A 26833-nucleotide genomic window follows, 5' to 3' on the forward strand; every position below is an offset into this window, starting at 1 on the left:
GTGTGGTGGCAGAATGCAAAGAGCATGTCCCTCTCTGCACAGCTCCTGGTGCTCAGGTGTAAGGCTGGTCACTGCCTGCCTTGCGTGAGCTGCTGCATCCCCTGCCTTGTTTCTTTGTGTATAAAATGGGAATGATAGTGAACTTGGTGCTGGCAGGATGGCTAAAGCAAAGGCCAGTATATATTGAGTATTAGATGTAAACTTAGTAACTAAAGTCCCACTTTTCTTCCCAGTGTGGCTGTGTCTGGGGAGGACTCTGACTCTGGGAATGTCCCTGCCCACGTGTACGTGAACATTTGTATGTGCTTATATGGCCAGGCAGGCCCCCTTCTCTTAGGGTGGAGTTTGCTGTTGGCTCCTGCCTGGGCTCCCTGAGCCAGCTGAAGCCTGCAAAGGGGATGGAATTTCCATTAAGAATTAAGCAGGGCAGTGCTTGGGAAGCCAAGCAGACAGAGGTACAAGGGAGGGTACTTTAACTCGGAGCGTCTGCGGCAGCCTTAGTCCTGAGCAGCCTTGAGAGTCTGCCCATTGGCCTTTGCTTTGAATCTCAGGCCTTCTCAGGTCCATGGCCCAGAAGGATGGGTGGAGAGAATGAAGCTGCTCACAGGGGCCTCCGTAAGAACACCTAAATCACTATAGCCCAGACTGTGACCATGAGGCGGCCCCCAGGGGATGGAGACTCCACCGGAGAAGGCCCAGGAAACTGGGGCTTATGGGGAGCCCAGGAGTCCAGGAGGCTGTGCTGTGTTGTAGGTATCTGGGAAGGGTGTGTGTGTATGCATTTGTGTGCCTACATGTGTAAGTATGCATGTGTGCATGCATGTGTCTGTGTATGCATACACATGTGTATATGTGTTATGTGTATATGTGTGCTCATGTGTTTCTATGTACATGATTCACGTTTGTATGCATGTTATGCATATGTATGTGTATATGTGGGTGTATGCATGTGTGCATGTATGTGTTTTGGGGGGTGTGTCTTTGTGTGTATGTATGTGTGTATTTATGGGTGTACATGTGTGTATACATATGTGCATATGTGTCTGTGTGTATGTATGTGTTTGTGTGTGGTGTGTGCATATGTAAGTGTTTGTGTGTGGTGTGTGCATATGTATGTGTTTGTGTGTGTTTATGAATATGTGTGTGTGTGTGTGGTGTGTATGATGTGTATGTATGTGCGTTGGGTTGAAGCTTTAACCACAAATTCCTCAAGAGTACATATAGCAAACCTTACTCTCAAATATAGGTATAAGATTAAACTCAGATTCAGAAATAAAAGCCCTCTGAGGCCTCTTGCTAACAGGGATGCTCTTTAAGACTCAACCTTCACTTCTAACAAGCTACAAACCATCTTAACCTTCCTGGACATTTCATGAGCTCTTGCACACCTTATGAGCAGGCAGACATGGTTATGATCCCATTACATGTATGGGAAAAGTAAAGTTCAGAGTAGTTGGCTGACATGACTCAGATACAGCTGGAAAGTAGGTAGTGGAGGAAGGACAGGTTATTTGTGTACCCCTTCTCCCACCAGCAGCACATGGGGAGACGATTCTGCAACCTGTCCACATGAAAAAGGTATGATGTAATGTCAGCACCCAGTCAATGCTGCCTAGAGGCCCCAGCCCCATTCCAGAGAGGGAGACAGACCCAGAGTTACTGGACTAAAGTCCTCTCACATAACTGGGGGCAAAGTCATGCTGTTTGGATGGAAGCAGGCTGGAATTGAAACTGGCTTTTCCTGGGAATGACTGGGCCACCTGCAGCCCCAAGCTCCTAGAGAGCCAAGATGGATGCTTTGCTGTCAAAGCTGTGGTAAGCCCAAGGCCAGGCAGCAGCAGTGCCAGCCAGAGCCTGAAGCAAGGAACAGGGAGGTTTAGCATTAAGAGCTCAGGACATTGCACCATGGAGGTGGGGTACTGAGCCTCCTCTCCCTGAACATGTAATGTAAGCAAACCTCCTGCCAGGGCCTCAGGTGCTGGAGAACTGTCTTTTCTTGGCAATCTACCAAGGTAGAGACTTTTCAGGCCCTGGGGATTCATGGCAGAGTGGAAGGCATTGGATAGAATGAACTAGAAGCTTCCTTTTGGTCTAAAAATGTAGCATTCCAGAGCTTTTGGGCCTGGACCAGACTTCTGTGGACTTAGCCATCTGACACGGAGCCCAGGGTGAGGGTGAGGTGGCGGGGTTTCTCATCAACACCCCCTGTCATTTTTGGCAAATCTGTGATTTGGAGGGTGACTTAAGTGAGTAACTGAGTTTCCTAAGGGAAGCACCTGCAGTGGACAAACCCAGGCTTATTTCTGGGGCTGTTCAGCGAGGCCGCTCCCTCCTCAGGGATGTAAATTGGACCCAAATCTCTCCTTGTTTTCTTTCAGCTCCAGAAAACTTATCGTGGCAGCATAGTCCCTTTCCCACTCCAGATGTTGGCATGCAGGACACATGTGGGCGCCCTCGCCTGGCCGGCTCTGGAGCCTCCGGGTGATGGCCCAACCCAGGGGTGAGCCGGGTCTCTAATTAGACCCGACCACGTTCTCATTCCAGAGCTCCCACAGATGACAGCGCGCGGTCTCCACCGTGGCCAGGGGCTCCGAAATAGCCCTCGCGCCCCGGCGGAGCCTTGCAGGCCACGGTGCCTGGCGCGGGACAAACACTTGGCAGGGCGCGCGCCGCCAGGAAAGAGTCTGGGATTGGGGGTGGGGGAAGCCGCAGGGGCCGAAGACAACGCAGTCCTCAGCGCCCCCGCGGCCACTTTGCTCCTAGCCTCTGGAGTTCCAGCTGCTGTGAGCTGACACCCATCGCTGGACTCTGCACACACTGCTCTTTGCCTTGTAAGATCAGAGTAAGTAACAGAGGGGATGGCTAGCTCCTTTGGCTGGATCCAGGGGCTGGGGCTGGAGCTGCTAGCACGGTTGTGACTTATAGGATAGCAGGTGTGATTGTGTCAGTGTAAGAGTTTGTGAGTAGGAGTGTGGGTGTCAGTGGGAGGGAGTGTGTGGAGCATGGGACGTCATCATGTGGAATTCTCTCCTCTCTCTCTCTCTCTCTCTCTCTCTCTCTCTCTCTCTCTCTCTCTCTCAGTGTGTGTGTGTGTGTGTGTGTGTGTGTGTGTGTCCTGAAGCATGCCCACAGGTCACAAGTGTGTCACACAGGTGACTCTAGCTACGACAGTGGAAGCCTCTGTGTAGGGGACAGGAAGGCTCTAAAGGAGTAGAACCTGACAGGACCCTGCAGGATGAAGGTTGAAGTTGAGAGACAGGTGATAGGTAGAGGGTAGGGGATAAACAGCAACAGATATCTGAACTCAAACTTTCTGGGGTGACCTGACTTGTCCCCAGCTGTTGTCCTTAACTGGCTTGTATTGTTTGTAGGTCATGCAGCTTTGGTTTCTTAGGGCTTTGGGCCACACTGGAGCTCAAAGCTCTAATCCAATATCAGATTGAATGGGATTCTGACTTCTATTACTCCACAGGGCCAGGGGCGGAACTCCACTTTCATAACCAGAGAGACAGGGGACAGGGGACACTCATTCACACACACACAGTGCAACCACACTTCACACAGACTTACACCCATGACCAATGGCATGTATGCAGTATACACTCATGTGCTAGATGCCTATGCAAACCCACACAGCCTGGAATTGAACCTGACATGGCCTTTAACCCCAACCCCTTTTGCTTCTTGTACCCTTCATTGGTCATCTCTGAAAAAATAGTCTCAGTAGGGGAATACTTTCCACTGCGGGCTTCGGCTGGGGATTAAGACAGGAGGCGATAGGATGCCTTTGGTTACTTCATCTTATCTACACAAGGGCTGTCCATGGAGCCCAACCACAGAGCACTATTTGGCCTTAAGGTCTGGGTCTGAAACAGCAGTTGCTCTTTTAGAGGTGAGAAGGCCAATCTCAGCAGGCGAAATGGGCTAAGGGAGGATATGAGTAAGCCACAGCTCCTGCAGCTTCCTCCAGACTCACATTCATGACTTCAGTTCATCCTGCTGCAGAAGGGCGGTGTGAGACCATGGGGCTGGACGGGGCAGTATGCGGAGTGGGACTGGACCCGTTCCTTCTGTTCTTGGGCTTCAGTCACCCTGTCTCAGCTGCTGAGGGACAGACTTTTCAACCCTCCTCTCTCTCCTTCAGCAGTTATGTGGAGACCATTGAGGGAACAGTGAGTGCCTCTCAAACGCCAGGGGCTGGTACTTAGATTTATGGCTATTATTGCATTGTTGCTGCTAGACCTCTCCGCCTCGGGCATCCTCCTCTTCAAGGATTTCTGGGATGTGTCAATGTTCATTGTGCTTCTTTGGTTGGGAAGTTAGGGAAGAATGTTTGTGAGTTGGCCTAAAGGCTGCCCTCCTAGTCTGTTGAAGTGGGAAATGAGCCAGGTTCAATTGGTCCACTAGGGTGTCTTTCCTCTGGTCCAATCCTAGACCCAGCCCTTAGAGATGGTTAAATAAGGGCTGGCTGTGAAGAGCTTACCAGGCTTGCTGAAGAGAGAAGGAAGTATTTTCCCCTTGGATTAGGGTTTCCTGGTATTTCATGCTGCTCCCTCCATTCCACTCAGTTAAGAAGAGTCATCACTTGATTTTGACTTCAGTAACTTTATAGATTACCTTTATAGAAGAAATGAGAATTAAAAAATGTTAGCTCTGAAGATTGAAGCCATATTGTTTAGACTCCCCCCAACTCCCTTTTTTGAGACATCCCAAGTTGGAAATATTTCATCTAATTTTTAATTCACATGTCTCAACTGTGACTTTTGTCCCTGAGCTCTGATTGGTAACCATGTCTTGGGGCTTTTCTCCTGAGTGGCTGGTGGGGATAATGGCAATCTCTGTGCTGGTTCAGACAATGGGGATTGTCTAGAATGAATTGGGGCATTGATCAGCTCCCCTGCTCCGAGGGCTTCAGCTGTCAGCCCCTCTGTGTCTCAAAAGCCCTAGTGTGTGGGTGCCCTAAGGGATTTGATCCTTGCCCTGAACCTGGCCATGGCTCCATGACTGTCCCTTCCCCATGCCCATGTGACCCTGCCTTACACAGGGCTTTGCTGGGAGGACTGTGTCTCTTGGGTCTGAGCCCTGCTTCCCTCTGCATGACTGAGGCCTTGTGGAGACAAAGCTTGGAATGAAGAATGTGGGAGTGCAGGCCGTGCAGGGGCCCATGAAGGGTTATCTTGGCTCCTCCACTTGGTCTGGAGGCCACAAGATGGTGGTCAGTGCCATCTCTTCCTACTGAAGGGGTCCCAAGACTGTCAGATAGTCAGAAAGTCATTCATTCTTTCGACTGGTAGAGACCAGGGCAACACTGAGGCTAGTGCACAGCTGATGAAAGCTCTCATTCCTGCTGAGGGATCTGTTTTACCTGTAGAGGCTGCTGTGTTTGGGAAGATCCTGTGGCACGGGTATGCTTGTGCAGAGCAGTGGTTAGAGTGCCTGATGGTGGCCTTTCATGCCCTGTGTGGGTGACTGCTTCTCCAGGCATGCTAAGCCAACCATGTTGGTGGCCATTGCTCATACTCAAGGCTAACTATATGAGAAGAATTTCACCACAGAAGGAGAAAGCGGAAATGCCCTGGGCCTGCTACTGGGTAAGGCTTAGTGGCTTTGGTCCTTTCTAGACGAATGTAACCTCAAAGAGGAGACTGTACCTCTGCTGAGGATTTGTTCTGGTTATGCTCTGTTGGCTTCCGACACTGAAACTTGACCTAGGGAAGAGGCTTAAAAACAGCAAGAGAGTATCATAAGGGTGACCAGAGTGTTCAAGTGAGAAGGCCACTTGCAATTTCCTATTCTCTGGCTTTGGCTCTTTGAATCTTTTGCTTTGTTGAAACCTCCTTGTCACCTTTTGAAGTGGGTACTTGCATTTGTGGGTACATGGAAAAAAAAGTATAGCAAAATCAAATAAGGCCAAGGGTAGGACTAGCTATCCCTTCCTTGCCAGGTCTGCCACTCTGGAGTCTGCTGTGGGGATGGCAACTGTCCACTGAGTGGGACAGGGAACTCTCTAATTTTGGAAGCCTGTAGGAAAAACTACCTGTTCAGGTAAACTAGGGGAGGTGCTAAGGGCTTGTCTCCATCTGGTACTAGGAAGTGACTGTCACCAGCAATTTTGGCTCAGCAGCATCCTTGGCCTTCCCAGCCTCAATTGGGGAGAGTCACCCCCTGGAACACAGAGGTGCATGGCAAGAGAAGGCCTCAGAGACCAGGTGAGGAATTCCCATCCAACATCATAGGGTGGGGAACACTGGGGTTCTGAGGTTTTATTCTTCCCTGGAATAATCTCTAGTCTTGGAATGTAGCCTCCACCAAAACCCCTCGATCCAGCCAGTGCAAGCTTCCCTCCTCCAGCTCTAGGTACCCCCAGTGCCAAGCTCTGGGGTGTTGCAGATCCCCTGAGGTTGTCTTTGGGCAGACAGGACTCTGCCAGGCGTGATGCAGTGTCTGTAGGCGTCAGCAGTTTGGCTGAGTAATTGTGTATAGTGTTCAGTTTGCACTGGAAAAATGGAAGGCTAGTCTTACAAACCAAATATCTTGGTTTGGAAACCCTGCGAAGTGCGGCCTGTGGTCTCGAGTGTGAGCTGCATTGTGGGCCTGTGAGCCCTACCCTGCTGGCTTAACAGATGCCATTGTAGGATAGAACATTTCATCCTGGCCATCTATCCTAATAGAGTCAGGGGTTGGTAGCATACACTGCAGATGTAAGAAGAAAAGCACATAAGCTTTGCAGGCAGAAAGATCTGATGTCCAGTCTCAGTTTGCTGACCTGTAAAATGGATGCACCTTATTAGAGCAGTGGTGATGGAGACAGGAAAGCTATTAGAAACCTAACATTCCTCATAGAATAAACAAACCCTGAAAGACAATCTCCCTGTTTCCTGTCCCATCCACTTTCATGAAAGAGTGCTGGACCGGCAAGAGAGGTGGATGCCAGTTCTCCTCAGCCTCTGAGCTTGCTGTCTTACCTTCCCTGTAGTTTCCCTTCCTTCTAGGTAAAACAAAAGACAAGTTCCTTTCTTCTCATCCCTCTGTATGTTTTGAAGATAACAAAGAAGAACTTAGGGGCAAATCTAGAAGTTCAGTTAATACTGACTCCCAACTTCATGTCTGACATATTGAAACCCTCGTTACGCTAGGGTCCAGGTTAAACATGAGATAGAGGGACAAAGGTCAGTCACCAAGTCACTATCTGACCACATGACAAGACAGACCAGCACACTGAAGCCCATTTGAGGGTATGGTCCATACAGGCTGGGTCCTTTCCAAGCGTGTACATTGGAGAGGCCTTTCCAGAGATGACACTTGTGCTGTGTTCCCTGAAAAATAGGAAGTTTTAGTAACTGAAGAGGAGGATGTTGTAGCAGAGAGACCAGCATGTGCTCCAGTGCTAGGCTGTGTGTGTGTGTGTGTGTGTGTATGTGTGTGTGTGTGTGTGTGTGTGTTCGTTGACACATGAGCAGGTATGTGTACACATGTGTGCTTGTGGGATGTCTTTTTCAAACTTTCCACCTTCTTTGCTGAGTGGCTGAACCCAGAGTTTACCCTTTTGCCTAGTCTAGCTAGTAAGCTTGCCCTAGGGATCCTATCTTTGCTTCTTGAGCACTGATTACCACTGGGCTGCTGTCCCCATCTGGCTTTCATGTGCTGGAGATCCAAACCCCAGACTCCATGCTCAGGCAAGTGCTTATCCTCTGAACCATTTCCCCAGACCCCACTAAGCGCTTCTTAGCGGTAACTTGGGGGAGTTTAGTGACTGTGACTGGGGAGTGTTCAGTAATTGTGGAAATGAGACAGAAGACACTTCAGGGAGCTTGGAAAGGGTATTGGGTCTTGTTCAGTTACCCAGATAGTATTTATAGGCAAGGCACTGAACATTTTCAATGGTTGTATATAGAAAGGTTGAAATCCTAGTTAAGAAATCCCTCTTTATCTATGGTTTGCAGCTGACTGCATGGCATACCTTTTCTTTTTACCATTCTGCTTTTCTTTCTTTCCAATAGCATGAAAATAGATCCCACTCACATATACTCACATTTATTGCTTGTATAATTTATGTCTCATGGTTATAAATATGTTACCGTAATATATCGCTGTGGCCATCCTGACAAAAGCGACTTAAGGAACAGGAGGGTTTTTTTTTGGCTTGTGATTTGAGGGGCATAGTCTCTTGGTGAAGACATGAACGTAGTGGCACAGAAAGTAGAGCTCTTGCTCTCATCTGGCTTTCTACTTCCCCCTTTGTAGTCAGGGTGGTCTCTGTTCTTCAGTTAAGTCTTTCTGGAAACATCTACAAAGACTTTCCTAGAAGTGTGTCTCCTGGCTGATTTCAGTTTCAGTAAAGTTGACGATAAAGCTCACAGCCCTGACAGCATCTTCGTGTCTATACCATCTTCCTCCCAGAGCTCGTCTGTGGATGCTGCTAGTTACGATGCTTCTTCAGTCTCCTCTGCTTTCTCTCCTGACCCTTTGGTTGAATGGTGCAGGTGGTCATTACAATGAATATCCTCTGATTTGGGTGTTGGGTGATCTGCATGGCTGGAGTCAGGCTGTATGTTTTGGGCAGGCAAATGTGTTCTCTAGAGTCTTCATTTCAACAAGCCACAGAATGGGACTTCTCTGGCTCCTGGTGGCCAAGGCTGTCATTGCTCACTTCGGGTGGTATCTATCATGTTCACAGTGAAATTGCTGTTGTCCTCAGTTGATGAGTGACTTGTGGAGAGATATTTTGAGACTCTAGCCAATACCATATTTGCCATCAAACTTACAGTTATATATCAGTCATACTTTTGAATTCATTATTTCTTTTATAATTATTTATTGTTATTCTACTATCAGACTACTCATTTTCTCCTTTCACCTGCTCCTCCCTTTCTTCCATCAGTAGGGTCTCATATAGTCTTAATTCATTGGATGAGTCAAGTGCTGTGTTTATTTTTGTTTGATGGTCACATGATCTCAGATTCAGTCCGTGGGAAGCTGATTCAGTGTTATAGACCAGCTTCTGTTTCTTTTCAGTTTGCTTCCATGATTCTCTGAGTGCTTGCTTATTATCTGACGTGGCGAAAAGTGAGGGTTACTCTTGATTCTTCCTTATCCCATCCTTGGAATTAGCCTTCATTTGGAAGAGCGTGGGCTCTTTATGGGGGAATGGCATTTAGAAACCCTACTGGAGGTGACCTGTGCCCTTTTTTATTGGTGTATAAGCTCTGTTAGCAGAGCTGGGACATGCATGTCTTATTGTCTTTCACAGTAGGCCAACGCACCCTGTTGCTAAGTGTTCTTTAGAAGCGGGAACCCTGTGAACCTGACAGGGAGAGGGTATGTTAGGGTAGGGGCAGTTCAGCACGAGCCTCTTTGAGGAGATGTACCTAAAAAGACTTATATGTGAAGAGGAGAAGTTGGAAGGGGAGAGAATCATAGGATTGTTTTAATTGCACAGGGAATAATTATAGGGGTCTGAGTGAGCATGGAGGGAGTCAGGACAGAGTCAGTACTACATAATAATTGGTTTGTCACAGATGCAGACAAGGGGTCTCGCAGGTTGAAGTCTTCAAGGCCTGTCAAGCACAACACATTCAGAATGGAATTCCTGTCATTTCCCTCCTGCACTGTCAGTCTTAGGCACTCGTGACACTTACCAGGTGTTTCAGATCTCACTGAATGACCTTTCAGTCCCTACAGCTGCACAAGCCAGAGAGATGAAGCCACCGTCCTCATCATCTCCATACCTGCTGTGCTAGTGTGTATTGCTCAAGCCCATCATCTCTCCCCATCTTCATCAGCGTCCCCTAGTTCAAGGTACCACTCTAGACACCTGAGTGACTCAATCATGTCACACTGGCTACCCTCCAATTCCTCTTCACAAAGCACTCAAAGGAGACTTCAGAACAATTCTGGTTTTGTCACTTTTCTACTTACAACTGATCTTGAGATAAAGATGAAATTCCCATGTAAACTCTCCAGGTCTCCCTTTTCTGGCTCTGCCCTCATCTTCAAGGGTTGCTCCTCTGCCTAGAATATTCTTCCTTTCTCTCATCACCTGACTAATTTCCACTTATCTCTCAGTTCAGTTCACTTTTCACACATCCATGACGGGATCAAAACCTGTTTTATAAAGTTTTAAGACACATTGCAGATCCTTCAAGACCTTCCTTGCCCATTAGGGATTTCTGTTTTCCTGTAATAATATTGTTTTGTTTTTGTTTTTATTTTATTTTTTTTTAAATTTAAGGTACTCTGTGCTATCTGGGACATTCTACTTTGTACATTGCTTTATCCTGGTTGGTAGACATTACTGACACATGCCATAGGGACACACTGAATGAATGAATGAATGAATGAATGAATGAATGAATAGATGTCGAGTGAGTGGATGGATGAATGACGTGTTATGGAACAATCAAACAGACTATCTATCATCTAGAAGATTTGTGGAGATGGTGATCAAATTCCTGTATAATCCCAAGGAGAGCTCTGGAGAAGGCAGCTGACCTCCAGTGGTATCCCTGAGCTCAAGTAGGATCTCTGTATTTCCCACCTCTGGTTTGTTGAACACATACAGCATAGGAGTGGTGTGAAAGGTCGTTACCATGGAAGGAAGGCTCCCTGGGGCAGCCTGAATGAGTCTCCTGATTGATTATGAGGATCAGCAGCTGCCAGCATGCAATTCTGCGGGATGGAAACCCAAAGGGAATACAGAGAATGGGGCTTACAGACCCAGCCAACCCCCATTGTAAAGTACTAGAATAGGCCATGTGGTCCCTCTGGCTCACTCATTCCTGCATTCCTCACTCTCCTGTCATTTATCAATCTGTTTCCTCTTCTTTTGGTCACTTCCCCACCCACCCATCTGCCACCTACCCAGCCATCCACAAACAAGAATGGGTGTTGGATTTATATGCAACACTCGAAGCTGATCCCCTCCTCTCTTACAGTATTTTCATCCACTGTCCTCACAGTCCAGAGGCTCAGGTAAGGAGACATCAGGGGTGGGGTGCCATGCTGACTAGGAACTGTTGATTAATGCAGCAGGCAGCTTTTTCTCTGTCTCTGTCTCGTTTCCTGCTGACCTGCTCTCTTCCTTGCTTCCCACTACTGGGTCCCCTCTCGTTCTCCATTTTCCTGACTTCCCTTCCATGATAGCTTAGGGAACTGGATCCTCAACCCAATCACCAAGTAGGTATTACAGAGCTCTGCAGAGGAGGTCAGGGGTCAGGCCCCAAAGAATAAGATAAAAAACAGCTCCCTCCGGGGTACCAATCTTTATTTTCATCTCTTTTTCATTGATTGCTCTTCAGTCCTGTGGAATTTATAGGGAGGCTAAAGACATGGGGAGAGCAAGCTTTAAAATACAGCATTTAGAAGCCAGGCAGTGGTAACCCCAGCCTGGCCTCTCTAGATGCTGTCACTTCAGTTTTCTGAGGTCTGTCGTTTTCAAAGCTCTCCAAATGCATGCCGTCCATCTGGTGTCTCAGACAAGGTTGGAACTGAGCAGGAGAGGACAATAGCAGCCCCATCAGATAGCAACATCTTGGAACAATGCCCAGGGTGCCAAGGGTCTAAGTTACAGACTTATTTACTCTCACATCTATTCAAGCATCAACTTAGCATCTGCTATGGGTTGTGCATTGCTCTAGACACCTGAGAAGCAAGAGTGGGCAAACGCTAGTGTCAAGTCCTTACCAGACTTGCTTTTTTGGTTTGGGAGGACAGCTAACAGGTCATGTGCAGGATGCAAACACAGTTCCCAGTGCTATGTAGAAATGTAAGAGATGGTGAAGGAGCTCCAAGAGCTGGGGAGGTTTGGATAAGCAGACATTTAAGAGGGGGCCAACATTGTCTCAGCCTTATGGTTAAGATCAAGCAGAGGCCTGGAGGAGGGAAAGATGCAAGCTTATGGGAGCATTTTGGAGAAGAAAGGCAAGGGTGAAGGCCCCGAGGCATTTGTGAGGAAGGTCAGTTGAGACAGAGTGAAGTGAGGAAAGAGTCCAAAGGAGGCAAAGTGTGGCAGCAAGATTCAGAAGCTTCCTGCATTCTATTCGTGCAGCAGTCTGAGTGACAGTGACATTGGAAGGGTTAAGTGGAGGACTGTCATGCTTTGGCTGCTATGAACAGAATAGATTGTGGAAGGGGGAGCTAGAAAAGGGAGAGGACTTAGGAGCTTCTTTGAAAAACTCAAAGGACAGAGGGTTGTCTTCACTGAGCATCCATTGTTTCTATCCCATAGGATCTCTCCACCAGGCCTCATGAGTTTTCTAATCTTAATTTTAATTTATTTTAAGTATGTACAAATGTGTGTCTGCATGTGGATAGGAGTGTGTGTGCATGGGTGCTGGAAGATGCCAGAGCTGGCAAATCCTTTGGAGCTGGAGTGACAGATTGATGTTAGCTGCCTGATGTAGGTGCCGGGAACCAAACTGATGTCCTCAGAGGATGAATAAGTGTTCTCAATGACTGAGCCTTCTCTCCAGCCCCAGGCCTGGTGGTTTCTAACACACGGAACACCATGCCAGATACTTGTTGTCATGGACATATCTTTGTGGGACTTTGGCCCTAACAGGAAAATAAAATGTGTTATAGGAGGTCACTGGACAGCTAGGAGGTCAAGCATTCTCAGCAAATCTAGCATAAATGGAGCCAACACTGCAGTCTCGCAGTAGCCCTGTTGTGTGGGCCAGAGTAAGCTTCAAGTCATGGACATGTTTATACCAAGTATTGGCCGGTAAGGTGAGCAGTTCAGTCTGGAGAACAACACGGCAGTGTTCTTGAGGCTGGAACCTAAGGGAGTACATGATGGTGATACTAATAGATTTGGGGAGACCTGGGGCCAGCGTCTGACTGCTGGGAGGAGAATGCAGAACTTAGATCCGTATGGAGACATGGAGCTGATGGAAGTATAGCAGGTTCCAGGGTGTTGCTGGGAAAATTGTGTTTGAAGAGATTGAGACTGATGTTAGCACAGCCAGGTGAGATGGGCTGGAAACCAGCAAGACTGTCCCCTTGGGTGAGGACCCCGGATGCTGTTAGGATGGTTCCTGGAGGTACAGTAGCTGGGAGTGCAGGGACGTGGGGGCTCCAGTGGCTAACAAGGTCAGCAGGAGAAATGAACATCCATCATTGGCATAAACTCCTGGTGTCTCTTGTCACTTAAAGCCACCTTTGAACAAAAATCATAAAGTGGCCTGGATTCTGGGCAGAGTAAGACTGGGGTCTAGTCTCTGGTAGTGAGTGATTGTCACAAGCTTCCAGTGGCAGGGGGCATTAGAAAGTAGAGATATTAGGTCTGCAGGGGGCCCTCATCAGTCCCAGCCTCTCCTCTCATATAGGGGAAATCGGAGGTCTAGAGAAGAGGCATACATGGCCCTAGGCCATTATATCTTATGGAAGTTATTAAGACCCTGGACCCTGTCTGAACTAACACTACAGTGCCATCTATCCCCGGTAGGCTTCAGTTAAAATAACAAAAAACACTGCACAGCAGAGAAAGATAGCCGGTGTGGTCACACTGGGACGAGGAACGAAGAAAGCGTGCCAGCAACATCCCCATCTTCTGGGTCCTGAGCAAAGGTTTGCAGCTAAATTGAAGGAAACTACTGTTAGCATAACTAACTAGTCCTGGTCAAAGTGTGGTCCTGTCTTTTTTTTTTTTTTTTTTTTTTTTTTTTTGTCTTAGCTCCAGTCTTTCCTGCAAAGTTGAATGACAAGTTGTCAGAATTGCGTTAGAATTGCGTTAGGTTCTTTTCTGGGAACAACCTCTCCTGGCCAGCACCAGGCTTCAGCTCTTCCTTCTCTTGGGTGAACTCCCACTTCTTGGAGACGGTTGTTCAATAGCCTGATAGTCAAGGCACGTGAGCTTCTTTAGAGTCTGTACATTCCTGCCAGGATGTCTGCATATAGAGTGCTCATGCCCATGTTGAGAAAAAGCTAAGCATCTCACCGAACTCATGCTATCGAAATTACTGTGCTTTACTTAATCATGCATTTGCACATCTCTGCCAGTGACAGAGGAAATCCTATACAAAGAGTAATTTATCCATCTTCATCTTTAGCATAAAATGGGGGCTTGAAGCAGAGAGAATGCGGTACTGCGTCTTTCTCTTGACCTTGACTATGATGGCCATGAGACTGCTCTCAGAGGGTTGACTAGAAAGTTCTGCCTGTGGGTGGGACCAAGTGCATTCATGTGGCTTTCTTCAAGAACAGTTTCTGACAGTTCTCATTCACAGACAGTTGCAAAATCCCAGTAGCTTTTGTTGTGAAGTTCCCTGGCACCACAAGAAAAAACTTCCCTTTCAGAGGGAGAACAGCACTGGAAGACCTCTGACCTCCAGCAGGCACTTGGCATGTGTGTGTGCAGGGGTGGGGTTTATGTCCTTTGCTCAGCCTAGCCTTGGGCTTGGTTGGTCTCTGGGAATTGGACAGACCTGATTATCTGTTCCCCATGTCTCAAAGACCCAAAAGCCACTTCTTTCAGAATAGTCTAGAAAACTTGTCATAGTCTTGGTGCTGGAGCTGGGGCTCATTTCTTATCACTGCAGAAGAGGCTCCCAAAACGTACTCTGTTTCTCTGACCCAGGCAGGCTGCACTGCTGCTCTGGTGCAAAAGTGGGTGCAGGAGCAGCAATATGAGGGCAAGCAAGAGCCACAGTGCAGCCTTCTGCCTCCTCATTTCCATTCACTTCTGCTTATGGTTGGGAGATGTGTGAGCCCTGAATCCATCACCCTCTGTCTCCTTATCACTGGTATTAATCAAGTTTTAATATTTCTGGGGTAAATCCTGAGATGATTGTTCAATTTCCTAAATTTATTCTAGGATCAAAGCTCCTTTGTATTTACCAGTTTAAAAAATGTTACCAATAGGGAAAGTCCCCTATTTTCAATATATCTTGGCTATACATTTTAGATTCATATTGTCAGAGTCTAAGGAAGGATCCTGTTGGGGTTTACCTGGACTTTCTCTTAATGGTGGATTAGCACTTTCAGCATTGGCACACTATCTGAATGATCTCTTGATTACCTTGGCCTTTCTTAATATCTTGTAGTAGTGTTTTACAATTTTCCCAATCAAGAGCTTGCACAGAAGAGTCATTTCCATTTTCCTTATGCATTTTACTGCTCTTGTTGAAGGTCTTTCCTCCTCTGCCACCCCCTCTCCCTGATATGCTGTTGGAACTACACCTGAATTCTGTATATTTATTGACAACTTTCTAAGTTCCTTTATAACTTAGGGACAATTTATTTGTAGACATTGTTGGGTTTTATACATGGACAGTGAGTAGCAAACTCGTCTGTATTATCAGAAGAACTGTGGATGGACACAGATGCATTGATTCTTGGTTTGTCCAGGGAATCAGGTTTACACATGGGTGGTTGTGTGCGGGTGAACAAAGCAGAGGTGAGTTTTAACCTCCATTTCCTCTGTGGCGGCGTGCTACATAGCAACAGTCTTGATTCTGATATTTCTCTCATATTGCTTTCTTTCTGTCCCAGATCAGATTTCTAATGCAATGGTGGATCCAAGTGGTGAAATGGGGCATCTGTTCTCACAGAACCTGCTTTCAATGGGTGAAGCATAATATCCATGATACTGTCTCCCATAGGGGCACATTGACTGATCAACCTGCCTAAGGAAAGCCCCCTTTAGTCCTAGTTTGATCAAAGTTTTCTTTTTCTAAGTTGCTATTGAATTTTATCAATTTATTTCTGTCTATTGGTAATAGTCATGGTTTTTCTATTTTGTTTATGTGGTGAGTTTCACTGTAATGTCCAGGCTGTATTATTCTTCCCATCACTCTTGGGCTTTGTTGTCTAATTTAGCATATTTTATTTTATTTTCTGTTATATATAGGATAGGTTTATATATCTTCGTTCTTCTGTTGTTCTTTTTATTTTATATATATATATAGTGTGTGTGTGCGTGCATGGTGTGTATGTGTATATGATGTATGTGCAGTATGTGTATGGCATGTGTGTGGTATGTATGTGATGTGTGTGCAGTATTTATGTGTGTGTGCAGATACACCTGCTTCTGTGCATACCCATGGAAGCTTAACAGTTCTGTTCATTTAATTCCTGTTTTTCTCTGCATGTGTCCAGCATGCTAACCATTGTGCAGTGGCATTTGCTTAACTTTGGGTATTTCCACAATCCTCTTTGTCTTCGATATTCTTTAGTCTTTTTAATGTTCTAAGGTGTATGCACCTTTTGTATTATTTTGCTTGATATTCATTGTTATTTCTGAACCTGGAAGCTACTCTCTTTGAATGCTGCTTCACACACGCACTCTCTTACTTTCTTGGAACAGGGATGAAATGCTCACTAGACCACATTGCCGCTTTTTGCCCTTAGCCTTAGTTTTCTCATTTCTAAAAGTAGGTCCTCTGAGTTGCATTGCGGGTAATTCCTTTGTTCTATCATTTGACCATTACATCTTTTAGTTCTTTTTGGTTCTTTCTTGGAGCTGCTTGACTGTAATTTGCAGTCTTTGTTTCTTGCATCTGTTTCCAAGAACTCTATTTCGTGTCTTGGAATGAAATTGTCTAATTGAGCTCTGTCATCAATTCCCTAACAGGCGACGCAAAGCCAACCCACGACTTCTATGGGGGTCAGGCCACGGTGATTAATTCTCGGCTTTTACAGCTGACATTTTGCAGAGAAGGGTTCAGTTTCCATTTCTCTATGCATGGAGTTTCTTCTCTTCTGGACTTGTATCTGATTCTTCCTCTTGGAGAATCCCTAGGCTTTAGTACCTGCACTCCACACAAAAGAAACGTATGTTTAATGGCCGTGACATCTCACAGATGCTATCAATGGAAAACTCATCCTATTTCTGTCTCTCCAGATTTATTTTTTGGCAGATCAATGTTATAATTTTAAGGCCATAAAGTGGTTCGTCTTCACTGTCAGCTTCATTGGAGTTTGAAGCACCTGGGAGATACTTGTCTATGACGCATTTCCATAGTGGTTTAGTAGACTCATTCCGAATGTTGGTAGCAGCATCCTTTGGTCTAGGGTCTGGGCCTAAATAAAAAGGGAAAGAAGGAGAAAGCCAACTGAGTACGTCCATTCATCACTCTGCTTCCTGACTGTGGACATATGAGCCTTGTCCTCCTGCAGCTGTGACCTCCTACCATGGTAGCTGCACAGCCATGCATGAGCCAAGACCAACCTTTCCCTTCCTTAAGTTGCTTTGTCAGATATTTTGTCACAGAAACAATAGTAACTGATGCCTATAAATATCTCAATACTTAAAGAAAGCAATTTTCATGGAAAAACTATTTGGACTATCTGATCTATCATTTTACTGAAATTAAAAACACAATGTAGGTTTTCTGTGTAAGAAAGGGGTTCTAAAATAAACAAATGGGGAGAGAGAGAGAGAGAGAGAGAGAGAGAGAGAGAGAGAGAGAGAGAATGATAGATAAATGTGCTCTGTTGCCAACTAAAAATTAGCTGTTGGACAACGGCGATATACTGTGGAGGATTGGCAGAGAAGGTAGTGTTTTTATCCCCACTCAACTTTGTAACGATGTAAGCTAGCAAATTAAGGGAGTTCTCTTTTTCCTTTCTACCTCCCTGAAGTAGGGATAACAGCAGCACTGACTGTTTTAGATGTTTGGGGGGTGTAAATGTGCTTATTTATTCGAACCACTTTGAAAAGTTCTTGGCACATAGTTGTGTCAGATATGACAATTCACTGCATTTAAGATATAATAAAATGAAAGACAGCCTGCTGCTTCATAACAGGTAAAGATGGCTGTAGATAAACTGTGACAAAGAACCATTGGTTAGAGTATGTCAAAATGCATATTAGAATTGCATGGCTGCAGCAATAGTGGCTGTTATTATGTATGGATATGTGAGAGCAGAGATGGCCATCTTGGAGACAGATTCAAAGTCTCAGGACGGATAGGACTTTATTCAAGCCCACCCTCATTCTGACTGAGCTCCTACTTTGCGGTAGGCACTGCTCAAGTACTGCTGTGACGTGTGGTGTGCTAGAAATAGTGATGTCCTGCTAGTGCAGCACTCTACAGAGTGTTGGCCTTCTTGTTTGAGGTCTCTATAGTTAACTTAAGTAGGCAGATGTAGACAGTGTATCTGACATCCCCTTAAAGGGGGATCTTTTAAGGGTCCCCTTAAAGGGTTCTTTAGCTATGCACATTATCGCAATGTCAATAGCATGTTGAGAATAATTGTGCTTGCTCATACTCTGGCTTATTCTGTTTATAAACTCAGAATGAGTCAAGCCTCGGAGTTGGTTATGTCTTGTCTACGATTTCTTTTCACTAATAAGCTGGTACGAACACTTTACCATTGTGACTGAGCCAAGGTTCTAATTCAGATTTACTTCTGTGTTGAATGTCCCATAATCCTTTGGTCACACAGTGTGTGAGCTGGGATGGTATTTGTTTCTTTAGGGCTAATGTTGCTAGTCACAGAAATATCTTAGTGTTTGTGCTCATTCATAGGACGCTTTCTGTCCTGTGCTATTATCCCCAAATGGCAAGACTGTAATTATAATGTGCAAAAATGTATTGTCTCACTGGACCAGGGTATAAAATCCAGTATCAAGAACCCCCCAGTTTGTATCTGGAGAGGTACTTCTTTTCTTCCAAGATGATCCCTGAATGCTGCATCCTCCAGAGGGGAGAAAGGACTGGTCCCCTTGAGGCAGGAGATGGAAATATATGGATAACAAACCCATTTTTGCGAGCTCTTTATATAATAGTATTCATCTATTTTCAGGGATTTCACTCTTGTGATTATTTTATCTCCCTAGACTCTACCTCCTAGTGCTAACAACACATTGGATTTTTATGCATCCTGATGGGAACTTGAATTTTCAAACAGTAGCCATTTCTACATACTAATTTTTCTTTCTACTCAAATTTCCTTTGCTTCTTTCGGATACATTTAATAGAGTCTGCCTTTTAGCCTTTTGGGGGAAGAACAGATCTTTGACATTTCAATAAGAAATCAGGCACATAGAGGGATGCCATGAAATTTCTCATGTGATATCTCTTTAATTGGTGTTTGGGTCAGGGTAGATTCTTAGATTGTTATTAGCTTCTGAAGTGTCATACAGGCACTATGCTCTTAGGGTAATCTAACAACACAGAATGGGTTCCAGTCTGATATTACAGATGAGAAAATAAATCCAAAGATCAGAGGGGCTGAAGTGAAAGCAGTCATGGATTCAAGGCACATAGTAAACTCCAGTGCAGAGGATTGGGAGGGGAAGGAATCAGAGGCTCGTCCTGGTTGTTGGTGTTGTGTGATCATCCTTTCATGGACTAGGAGGGAAGAAAAAATGTATTCATGAAGATACAAGGTGTTGTAAATTCTCCTTCCTATGTCTTCCCTCTCAAGAGTACTCTATATAGACCCCTTCAACTGGGTCTTCAGCAGGATTCAGAAAGGGAACTAGCTTGCCCAGTGTGACCTTTGAATGTGATTTATGAAATAAGATATATTCAAATTTTCACCACATTGGAGCTATTCAATTTTCTCTAATAGCCTTTATCTGAGAGTTATGTCTATTCGTGGCAGTTACAACCAGTAAGTCATTAGCTTAGAACATGGTGATGGTTAATTTTAGCACCCTGGGATCTGGGCCCAGTGGGGAAGGTCTCTCTCTTCTGCAAATCAAGGATAAGCAGCATTTGAGCAGTTGGGTAATATTTATATCAGGGAAAGTTAGAAAGTAAGAAGTAATCATTTAAAGTTTGAAGATGTAAAGGCCTTTGAATACTTAGAGTTGAGTTGGCAGAATGGCCTCTGGCTTCTTTCTGCATTTATGTGCTTTCGCCAAAAGAGACATGCCATACTCTTTATACCAAGTGTATATATATATATATATATATATATATATGTATATATATATATATGTATATATATATGTATATATATTCACTGGTATATGCAGAATTCTCATTTTATATTAATTATGTACTCCAACTTATTGAAAAATACAACCTGATGTCCAAGGTCATATACTAGTGACCTTGGAAGTCTAACCCCTGAATGTATATTCTTAGTGCACAGAGCTCTCTGGCAGGTGAGGCTCAAAAGCCCAGACAAGCCCTATTGCAGGGAATACTCCAAGTCTCAGAGTTTGGGCTGTCAGTCCTCAGTCATAACCTTTGGCAAGAATCCCCAGCTTAATTAAGCACCAAGAGCAATAGGCTCCTGGGCAGCTTTTAAAGCAAGGAGAAGCTGGGTAATCATTTCCCTGGAACCAGGGAGGCTACATTTCAAGACACACCATGGAGGCAGCCATGGGTTTCCTGATTCTAAACAAAATGCTTGGTGGAAGCCGCATGGTGGTTTGCTTGGATGGATGATGCCATTTAGAGAATGGGTAGTGTATAAATCAGGCACTGGTAAGCATGAGTTCCAGTAGGGACATCTTTCTGGTGATGCCATGTGTCTTAGTTAGAATTATGTTGCTGTGATGAAATACTATGACCAGAACTAACCACAGTTCCATATAACAGCTCATTATCAAAAGCAGTGAGGGCAGGGATCTGGAGGCAGGAGTCATGGGGGGATGCTGCTCACTGTCTTGCGCCCTGTGGCTTGCTCTGCTTGATTTATTTTAAAATAGACCCTAGGACCACTAGCCCAGGGATGGACCACCCAAAACAGGCTGGGACATACCCCAATGATCACTAATTAAGAAATTGCCTATGGCTGGATCTTATTGACGGATTTTCTTAATTGTGCTTCCCTCCTCTCTGATGACTAGCTTGTGTCAAGTTAGCATCAAACTAGCAATACGTGTTTTTTTTTCTTTCTGACTCTCTAGAGACTCACACACATCCCTGATCTAGCTTACCTGATCTATCTCACTCCAAAGGACAGTATGCAATCAGGACCCTTGCATTTATTTTCCAAAGCTCCATTGTTTTTCCTGCAGACACTGTGAGGCCTCGATTGGTCTTCCTGCAGCCTGTCTCCTCAGCATTTTCTAGGGGATAACAAGCAGTTTATGGGACATGTGCATGTCCGAAGCATAGCTGTGATTTTTACCAGTTTTTGGTCTTCCTCCCTGTGAACCTGTCTCTCCATATGTGTATCACGCAGGGCTGTGGAGGCCTAGAGGGGATCAGACTGGCTTTGTGAGTCCTGAGGTCTATTGTGCCTCTTCCCTGTTTCTGTCACGCATCTGAAAAACAGGGATGACGTAGTGAACGCTTGTAAAGACTGAGTATAAAGTGTTTAGAACAATGTCTTGCAGTCCTTAAGTGCTTCTTCCTCTCCTCTCTTCATGGTTATTGCTGTTATTACTGTGGTTAGGGGCTGGTCCCCTGGATTCCCATAAGTTCTAATAACTTAAGAATATGATTTAAGGTCCCCTAGGAAGATTGGATTGTTTATTTCTTGTCACCACAGTGTTTGTATTGACTAGTTTGTGATGTAGTTTCATAAATAGAATTTTTGTGACCTTTTAGGTAAGGTCTTAAAGGTAGATAGATTCAGTTTGTCAAGAGGAGGGTCTGGACCCTTTGTGTGCTTTGCTGAGGCTGTTCTGTGTCACACAGGGCTGTGGAGGCCTAGAGGGGATAAGACTTGTTTTGTGAGTCCTGAGGTCTGTTCTGCCTGTTTCTGGGCCCCTGTGGCCTGACAGCTGTGAGAAGCCACCATTGCTTTCTCCAGGGAGCCAGAGCTTTCTATATTTCATGAGGCTCAGTCTATTAGGAAGGGCCAGGTGGCAGCTTGCTTGGTTTCTTGCGCCTCCCCTGGGGATGAGAGTCCTTGAAGTATTTGATTGCTGTAAGATGCCTGGCATCCCGGCTAGTGATTTAGGGGTAGCTCCAATGACTATCTCCACTCTTACCCCAGATCTGAGGCCCCGATTTCAGAGGTCGAAGGAGATTCATTGTTATCTGAAAAGCTTTTCCCTAGTCTTTCTGTTTCTCCCATGTTTGCAGGACTCTAGTGTTCTCTCTGGAAGCTTCCATCATCTTCTGAATTAGACCCTTGGTGTTGCTCTTCCTTGCTGGAGTCCATCAATGGCTTGGAAGCTCTAGTCTAATCATTTCACTTCCTTACCCAAACATCTCCAGTGACTGATTGGTATTTGTTACTGCTGTAAAAGCTTCAGGGTGCAAATGAACAGTCTTTTCTGTTTATATATTATCTCATGAAAATTCATAATGGTAGGGCTGTTTCTCAGATGTAGGAAGAAGAGGCATATGTTGAAGACCAAAGGAACAATGTTTGTCCATGGGTTATGTTAATGCCTACAATATTACAAGGTTCCCTTTCTGCCCATGGCAAACAGATATGAAGGCACAAAAAGTCCTATTTGCTTCCTGAATGAAGCCATATTCTCTAAGAGACTTTCTAGCTCTAAAGGTGGACTGACAGAAAGAGTGGGATATCAAGATGGTTCCATCACTTTTAGCCTGTGCACTCTGAAGTCTTGGAGAAAGAGGACCAGAGCATATCTGATAGTTCTCCTCCCCCAAGCAGCTTCCTAACACTACTTCCGGGGACTGAGTGTTTCCCACAGTATTTACTGTCTTTTCCCTGTGGTCAGTTGTACAGAACTCACCAGATTAAACAATCCCAGCTGTGCTGTGAGCTGTCCTCAGACTGTCCCATTAGACAGGAGCAGAAACACTCTTTGGTGCTGGTTTTAGTGGAATCCTTTACTGTAAATAACCTTAACTTCCTGCATGAGACCAGTCACCTTTGCCAACTGGAGAGCAGCAAAGCAGCCTCTAATGGGAACTGGGAACAGAACTAAGCCCCCAAATTGATTTATTGAGTTTAATTAAGTCAGAGATACTCAAGGCTTCAAGTCTTCATGAACAGACACTCATGGTGTGGGAGACATGGCGTCCAGGAAAACACAGTGACTGATAGTATAAAACAGAGAATCCAGGCAGCGATGTAGTGGGGGGCAGGGATTCCTCCTTCCTGTTTACATCTACATGTGCCCTTTCCACCTCATCTACACTTCTCAACTCCATTTCCTAAGAAAAGGGACATTCCCTCCTTCACCTGAGCACAGTATCAGAGCCCTTTGCCTGTACTTAATCCTCAAAGAACTTCCAGAGTAGGTATAGTTGAGGGAACCACGGTCACAGGGGTGTTGATTTTCCAAAGTCAGGTGATAGTTAAGTAGGGTTGAGGTTTGAATTTATCACCCTCTTTGTTTAAACTCTCTTTCATAATTAGTAAGAAGTAGGGTGTCCCTTTGAAACTGTTCTTGGTTTTCTGATAGACAATGTAGCTTTGAATTGCTCTTAACTCTGTGAACCTTTGCTTCAAGGATAGAGGATGGGTGGTACTTGGGGCAGTGGGATGCAGGAAATATGTAGGCATCAGAAGTAGGTAGAGAAATTGGTAGGGGAATTCTGTGAGAGCTGTATTCTGAGCAGTTCTCACAACTAAAAGTAAGGGTGGCAGCCATACTTGATACTTTAGCTGGGGCTTTCAGTGAAGGCCTTTGTAGATGGGCATAACCTCTGGGGAATGGAGTCATGCTTCTCCCCATCTTCATGTGCTCAGTACCTGTCTTCCAGTCTCAGATGGGAATTTTAGTGTACGCACTTTTCTCCCCTGTAACACAATAATAATAATATATCATGAGTTAATCATGTATGAAGCATTTAAAAGGGCACCTGGAACACAGTCCATGCTCCATGAATATTAGCTATTAAAATTGTTATGGGATCTTCATAAACATCACCTAGATTGAATGTCTGCTGTTTACTATCTTGCCTTGCAGATAGTCTCCTCATCTGTTTGTCTTCCCCATGAGTGACAGCTATGGTTCTACAGAGACCCCTGATTATGTGGTGGTCATTGTGTAGAGTCCTGTGCTTAGTCCCACCATGAAAATGAAAAATCTTAACATAGAGCCTCTGACTAGGTTAGTGAGTGATACACAGGAACTTCAGATGTCCCTAAGGGACATCCCAGCCTGCAGAAAGACACGGGATGTAAGAGAACACCCTAACGAAGGGTTGTTGGTCTGTGGGCCTCACCTGCATCATCGTTGGGCAGCTGTGAATGAAACACCCACTATTCCTGTCTGAAGACACACAGATAATGGGTTAGAAATGGCTGCCAGAATGCTGTGGTCTCTAAGCCATATTTCTGGAATCTCGTCAGAGAAACTCAAACATTTATCTGCTCATAACTACTGTCCTTCCTTGGGGTCCCTCAGAGTCAATGGAATCAGATCTCCAGGGCTTCCTCTAGTGTTCTACAGCTCCTTCTCCTTGGCTTTCAGAATCCTTTGGTTTATCCTGTAAAGGACCTTGATGCTGTCAATCATCTTCTTTCCAGTCGTCTAACCTACCATAAGCTTTAATTCCCTGTGGGTCCCTGTTTTGCCTGGCCTCTGGGGTATCAGGCTCATGGGACAACAACATGTGCCTCTCAGAGGAGGCAAAGCACAGTCTAAGATAGGGGTCTCAGCCAATGTTTCTCCAGGTGGGAAATAGGGGGTGCTGGGAGGCTGTGCTTCTCAAGCTCCTGGGCACCCAGATGCCGCTGGGAACCACAAGGACTTAGGAATGGGGCCTGAGGTCTGCGATGAGCCAGGGTTGGGGGCTCTGGTTTAGTTCTGTACTATGTCATGATCTTCTTAGTGGGATGTCAATGGTCACATGTTCCAGGACAGGTATCTGATCAGGAGCTAGTCTGAACACCTGCTGTTCTCAATTACAGGTTTTATTGGGGTTGGGAACTTTGCTACTACCTTTCCAGCTCTTCTGTCTCGTGGCTCGGTCCACTGCCCTACAATTCCCTCTTCAATATTTTTGGTTTGTTTGCTTTTGCCTTTTCTTCATGATAATGTTAGAAGTAAGATAGAATGCTCTCATGTTGTCATCTCATCACAATTAGATTTTACCCTGGGAAACTGGGGCTTTTCTTTATAGTCTCTGTGTTCTAGGAGACTTCTAGGGCCTCCTTGACCCAGAACATTATAGGCAATTGCCAATGCTCTTAGTTACCCACTAGAATGAAATTGTAAAACCCTATTGCTGAAGACACTATCTATTCAGGTTATATGACATTGAGAGATCTGAGCTGGAATTTCCTTCCTGCTGGTTCAACTTCATAGCATTGGAAGGTGCTATTTAAGCTTCTAAGGGAGGGAAAAAACATCAATGTTTTTACACAATTCTGTATCCATAAGCTACAATGAGGACCTGCCTGGTAAGATATATCTACCAGGGATAATACTGCTATTAAAATAGTAATGATCCACTCTCTGCTTGAATTAGAGGTTCACTCTACAGGAAGAAAATGAAAAGGGAATGCGGAGAAGATTCCTTCTGAATCCCTGTAGGAGAGATGTCAGAGGAGCTCAACAGCTGGGCAGTTAGTTTTATGAGGGAGGAGGGCTGACCCTGTAACATGTTACCATGAGTTTTAAGAAAGCCAAGTGCACTCTCAGGTCCAGAATTGGAAGTCTTGAAACCGTTCACTTCTTTCCATTGGTATGCTACTGTCTGAACAGAACAGAGACCTTTATGTTCACTGACTTAACCGACAAGAATTGATATGATCTTAGATGTAGGAAGTGTAGAGGTGGGCCGGACTACAGAGAGTCCGTGATCTGGGACCCAGACAATTTTCCTCTGCACATAAGCTCTGTTCTGCAGTTAGCTCCTCTCATGACTATATAATTCTCTTCTTATTGAAGTAGAAGTGAGTTGTCTTCTGGGTCTAATAGGAGACTGTCTCTCTCACCTGATGCCTCTGCTTAGAGAAAGAAAACCTTTCCTAAGATCTACTCTGTCATGACTCAATGGCCTGAACTGAGTTTTAGGTCACATCCTGAGCTCTGTACTTGCCGTTCAAGTGAAATGACGTCATTTAAAGCGGAGTGCATTGGCTGCTTTTTAAGTATGCGTATGTCCTGTACAATATTGGCTGGCTTGTGTGTCCCAATGTCAGTCACACACCAAAAGGGTAAATATTTGACAATAGGACAAAGGGAAAGATCGTAGCGGGTTACAGTAAGCCAGGGATTTAGAAAGAAGGTCACATCTGAGTCCTGTCTTACCTGTATGAGGACATCAGAGTGTGAATCAGCTCAGAAGAGGAGGCCCAGTAGACCTTCTGTCTCACCTACTTTGGCTTCTTATAACCCAGATTTGAGAAGTGAAGAGACTGGACCTCCTCTCTTAACGAACCCATCCTGGCCTGTCTTTTCAGGGGCCAGACCGCTGTGGGCAGGCACTACTGCAGATTGGAATGAACATGATGGCACTACCTGGAGGCCGGCACCTGGGTTCCATTCCTCTGCAAGAGCAGAGGTAAGTCAGGCCGCTTAGTCTACCCAGAAGAGAACTGTTAGGAGACCTGGTCCTTGGCTTTGAACGGACTGGTGTGGGCTAAGGTAGGGAGGTGGTAAAGCGGCGTATAACGACAGAAGTTTTGAGTGTATTTAGACTGGAGGAGAGACGTGAGGCCACCAGAAGTGCCTGCACCCGCTGAAAAGTCCATACAGAGCCACTAGTGCATGTTTGACTTGGCAGACCACGGAGATCTGAACCAGAGCAGGGGTGGAAGTCCAAGGTGCTAGATGAGCTGTTTGTGTGACAGCCCTGAGTGACATGAAGACCCCATGTGTCTAGATATTCTTTAGGCTCAGGTACGGGGACAGTTGGTGACTCCGATGTACATAGGCTGGGTCTCTATAGGAGCTGCACAACCTGGTGTTTCAGACTTCTGCCAGCTGGGCTAGCCTTGGATCCTTTATACACTCTGTCATCATAGGGGCTTTGTCTTTAGCCCCATCAGCCAGCAATGACTAAAATATCATTTCTGATTTCTGAAACATTTTGACAGACCATTTAAA

General features: G+C 45.4%; 1 protein-coding gene across 7 annotated transcripts in view; it reads left to right on the forward strand.

The window, feature by feature from the left end:
• Nucleotides 1–428: 428 nt before the first annotated feature.
• The window catches only part of Insc (INSC, spindle orientation adaptor protein), a 107468-nt gene continuing 81063 nt past the window's right edge, over nt 429–26833 (forward strand). Inside the window, exons 1-2 of one of the 7 annotated variants that reach the window (XM_063285287.1) lie at nt 429–749; nt 26188–26288. In XM_063285287.1, the coding sequence (XP_063141357.1) occupies nt 654–749; nt 26188–26288 (197 nt within the window). In that variant the 5' untranslated portion in view covers nt 429–653. Of the gene's footprint in view, nt 750–2368; nt 2843–2879; nt 26289–26833 lie in introns of those variants that run through there. The other 6 variants (NM_001106285.1, XM_017588972.3, XM_039106440.2 and 3 more) reach the window with 6 other exon arrangements.

The sequence above is a fragment of the Rattus norvegicus genome, chromosome 1 (genome assembly GCF_036323735.1).
Source record: "Rattus norvegicus strain BN/NHsdMcwi chromosome 1, GRCr8, whole genome shotgun sequence".
Taxonomy (NCBI): Eukaryota; Metazoa; Chordata; class Mammalia; order Rodentia; family Muridae; genus Rattus; species Rattus norvegicus.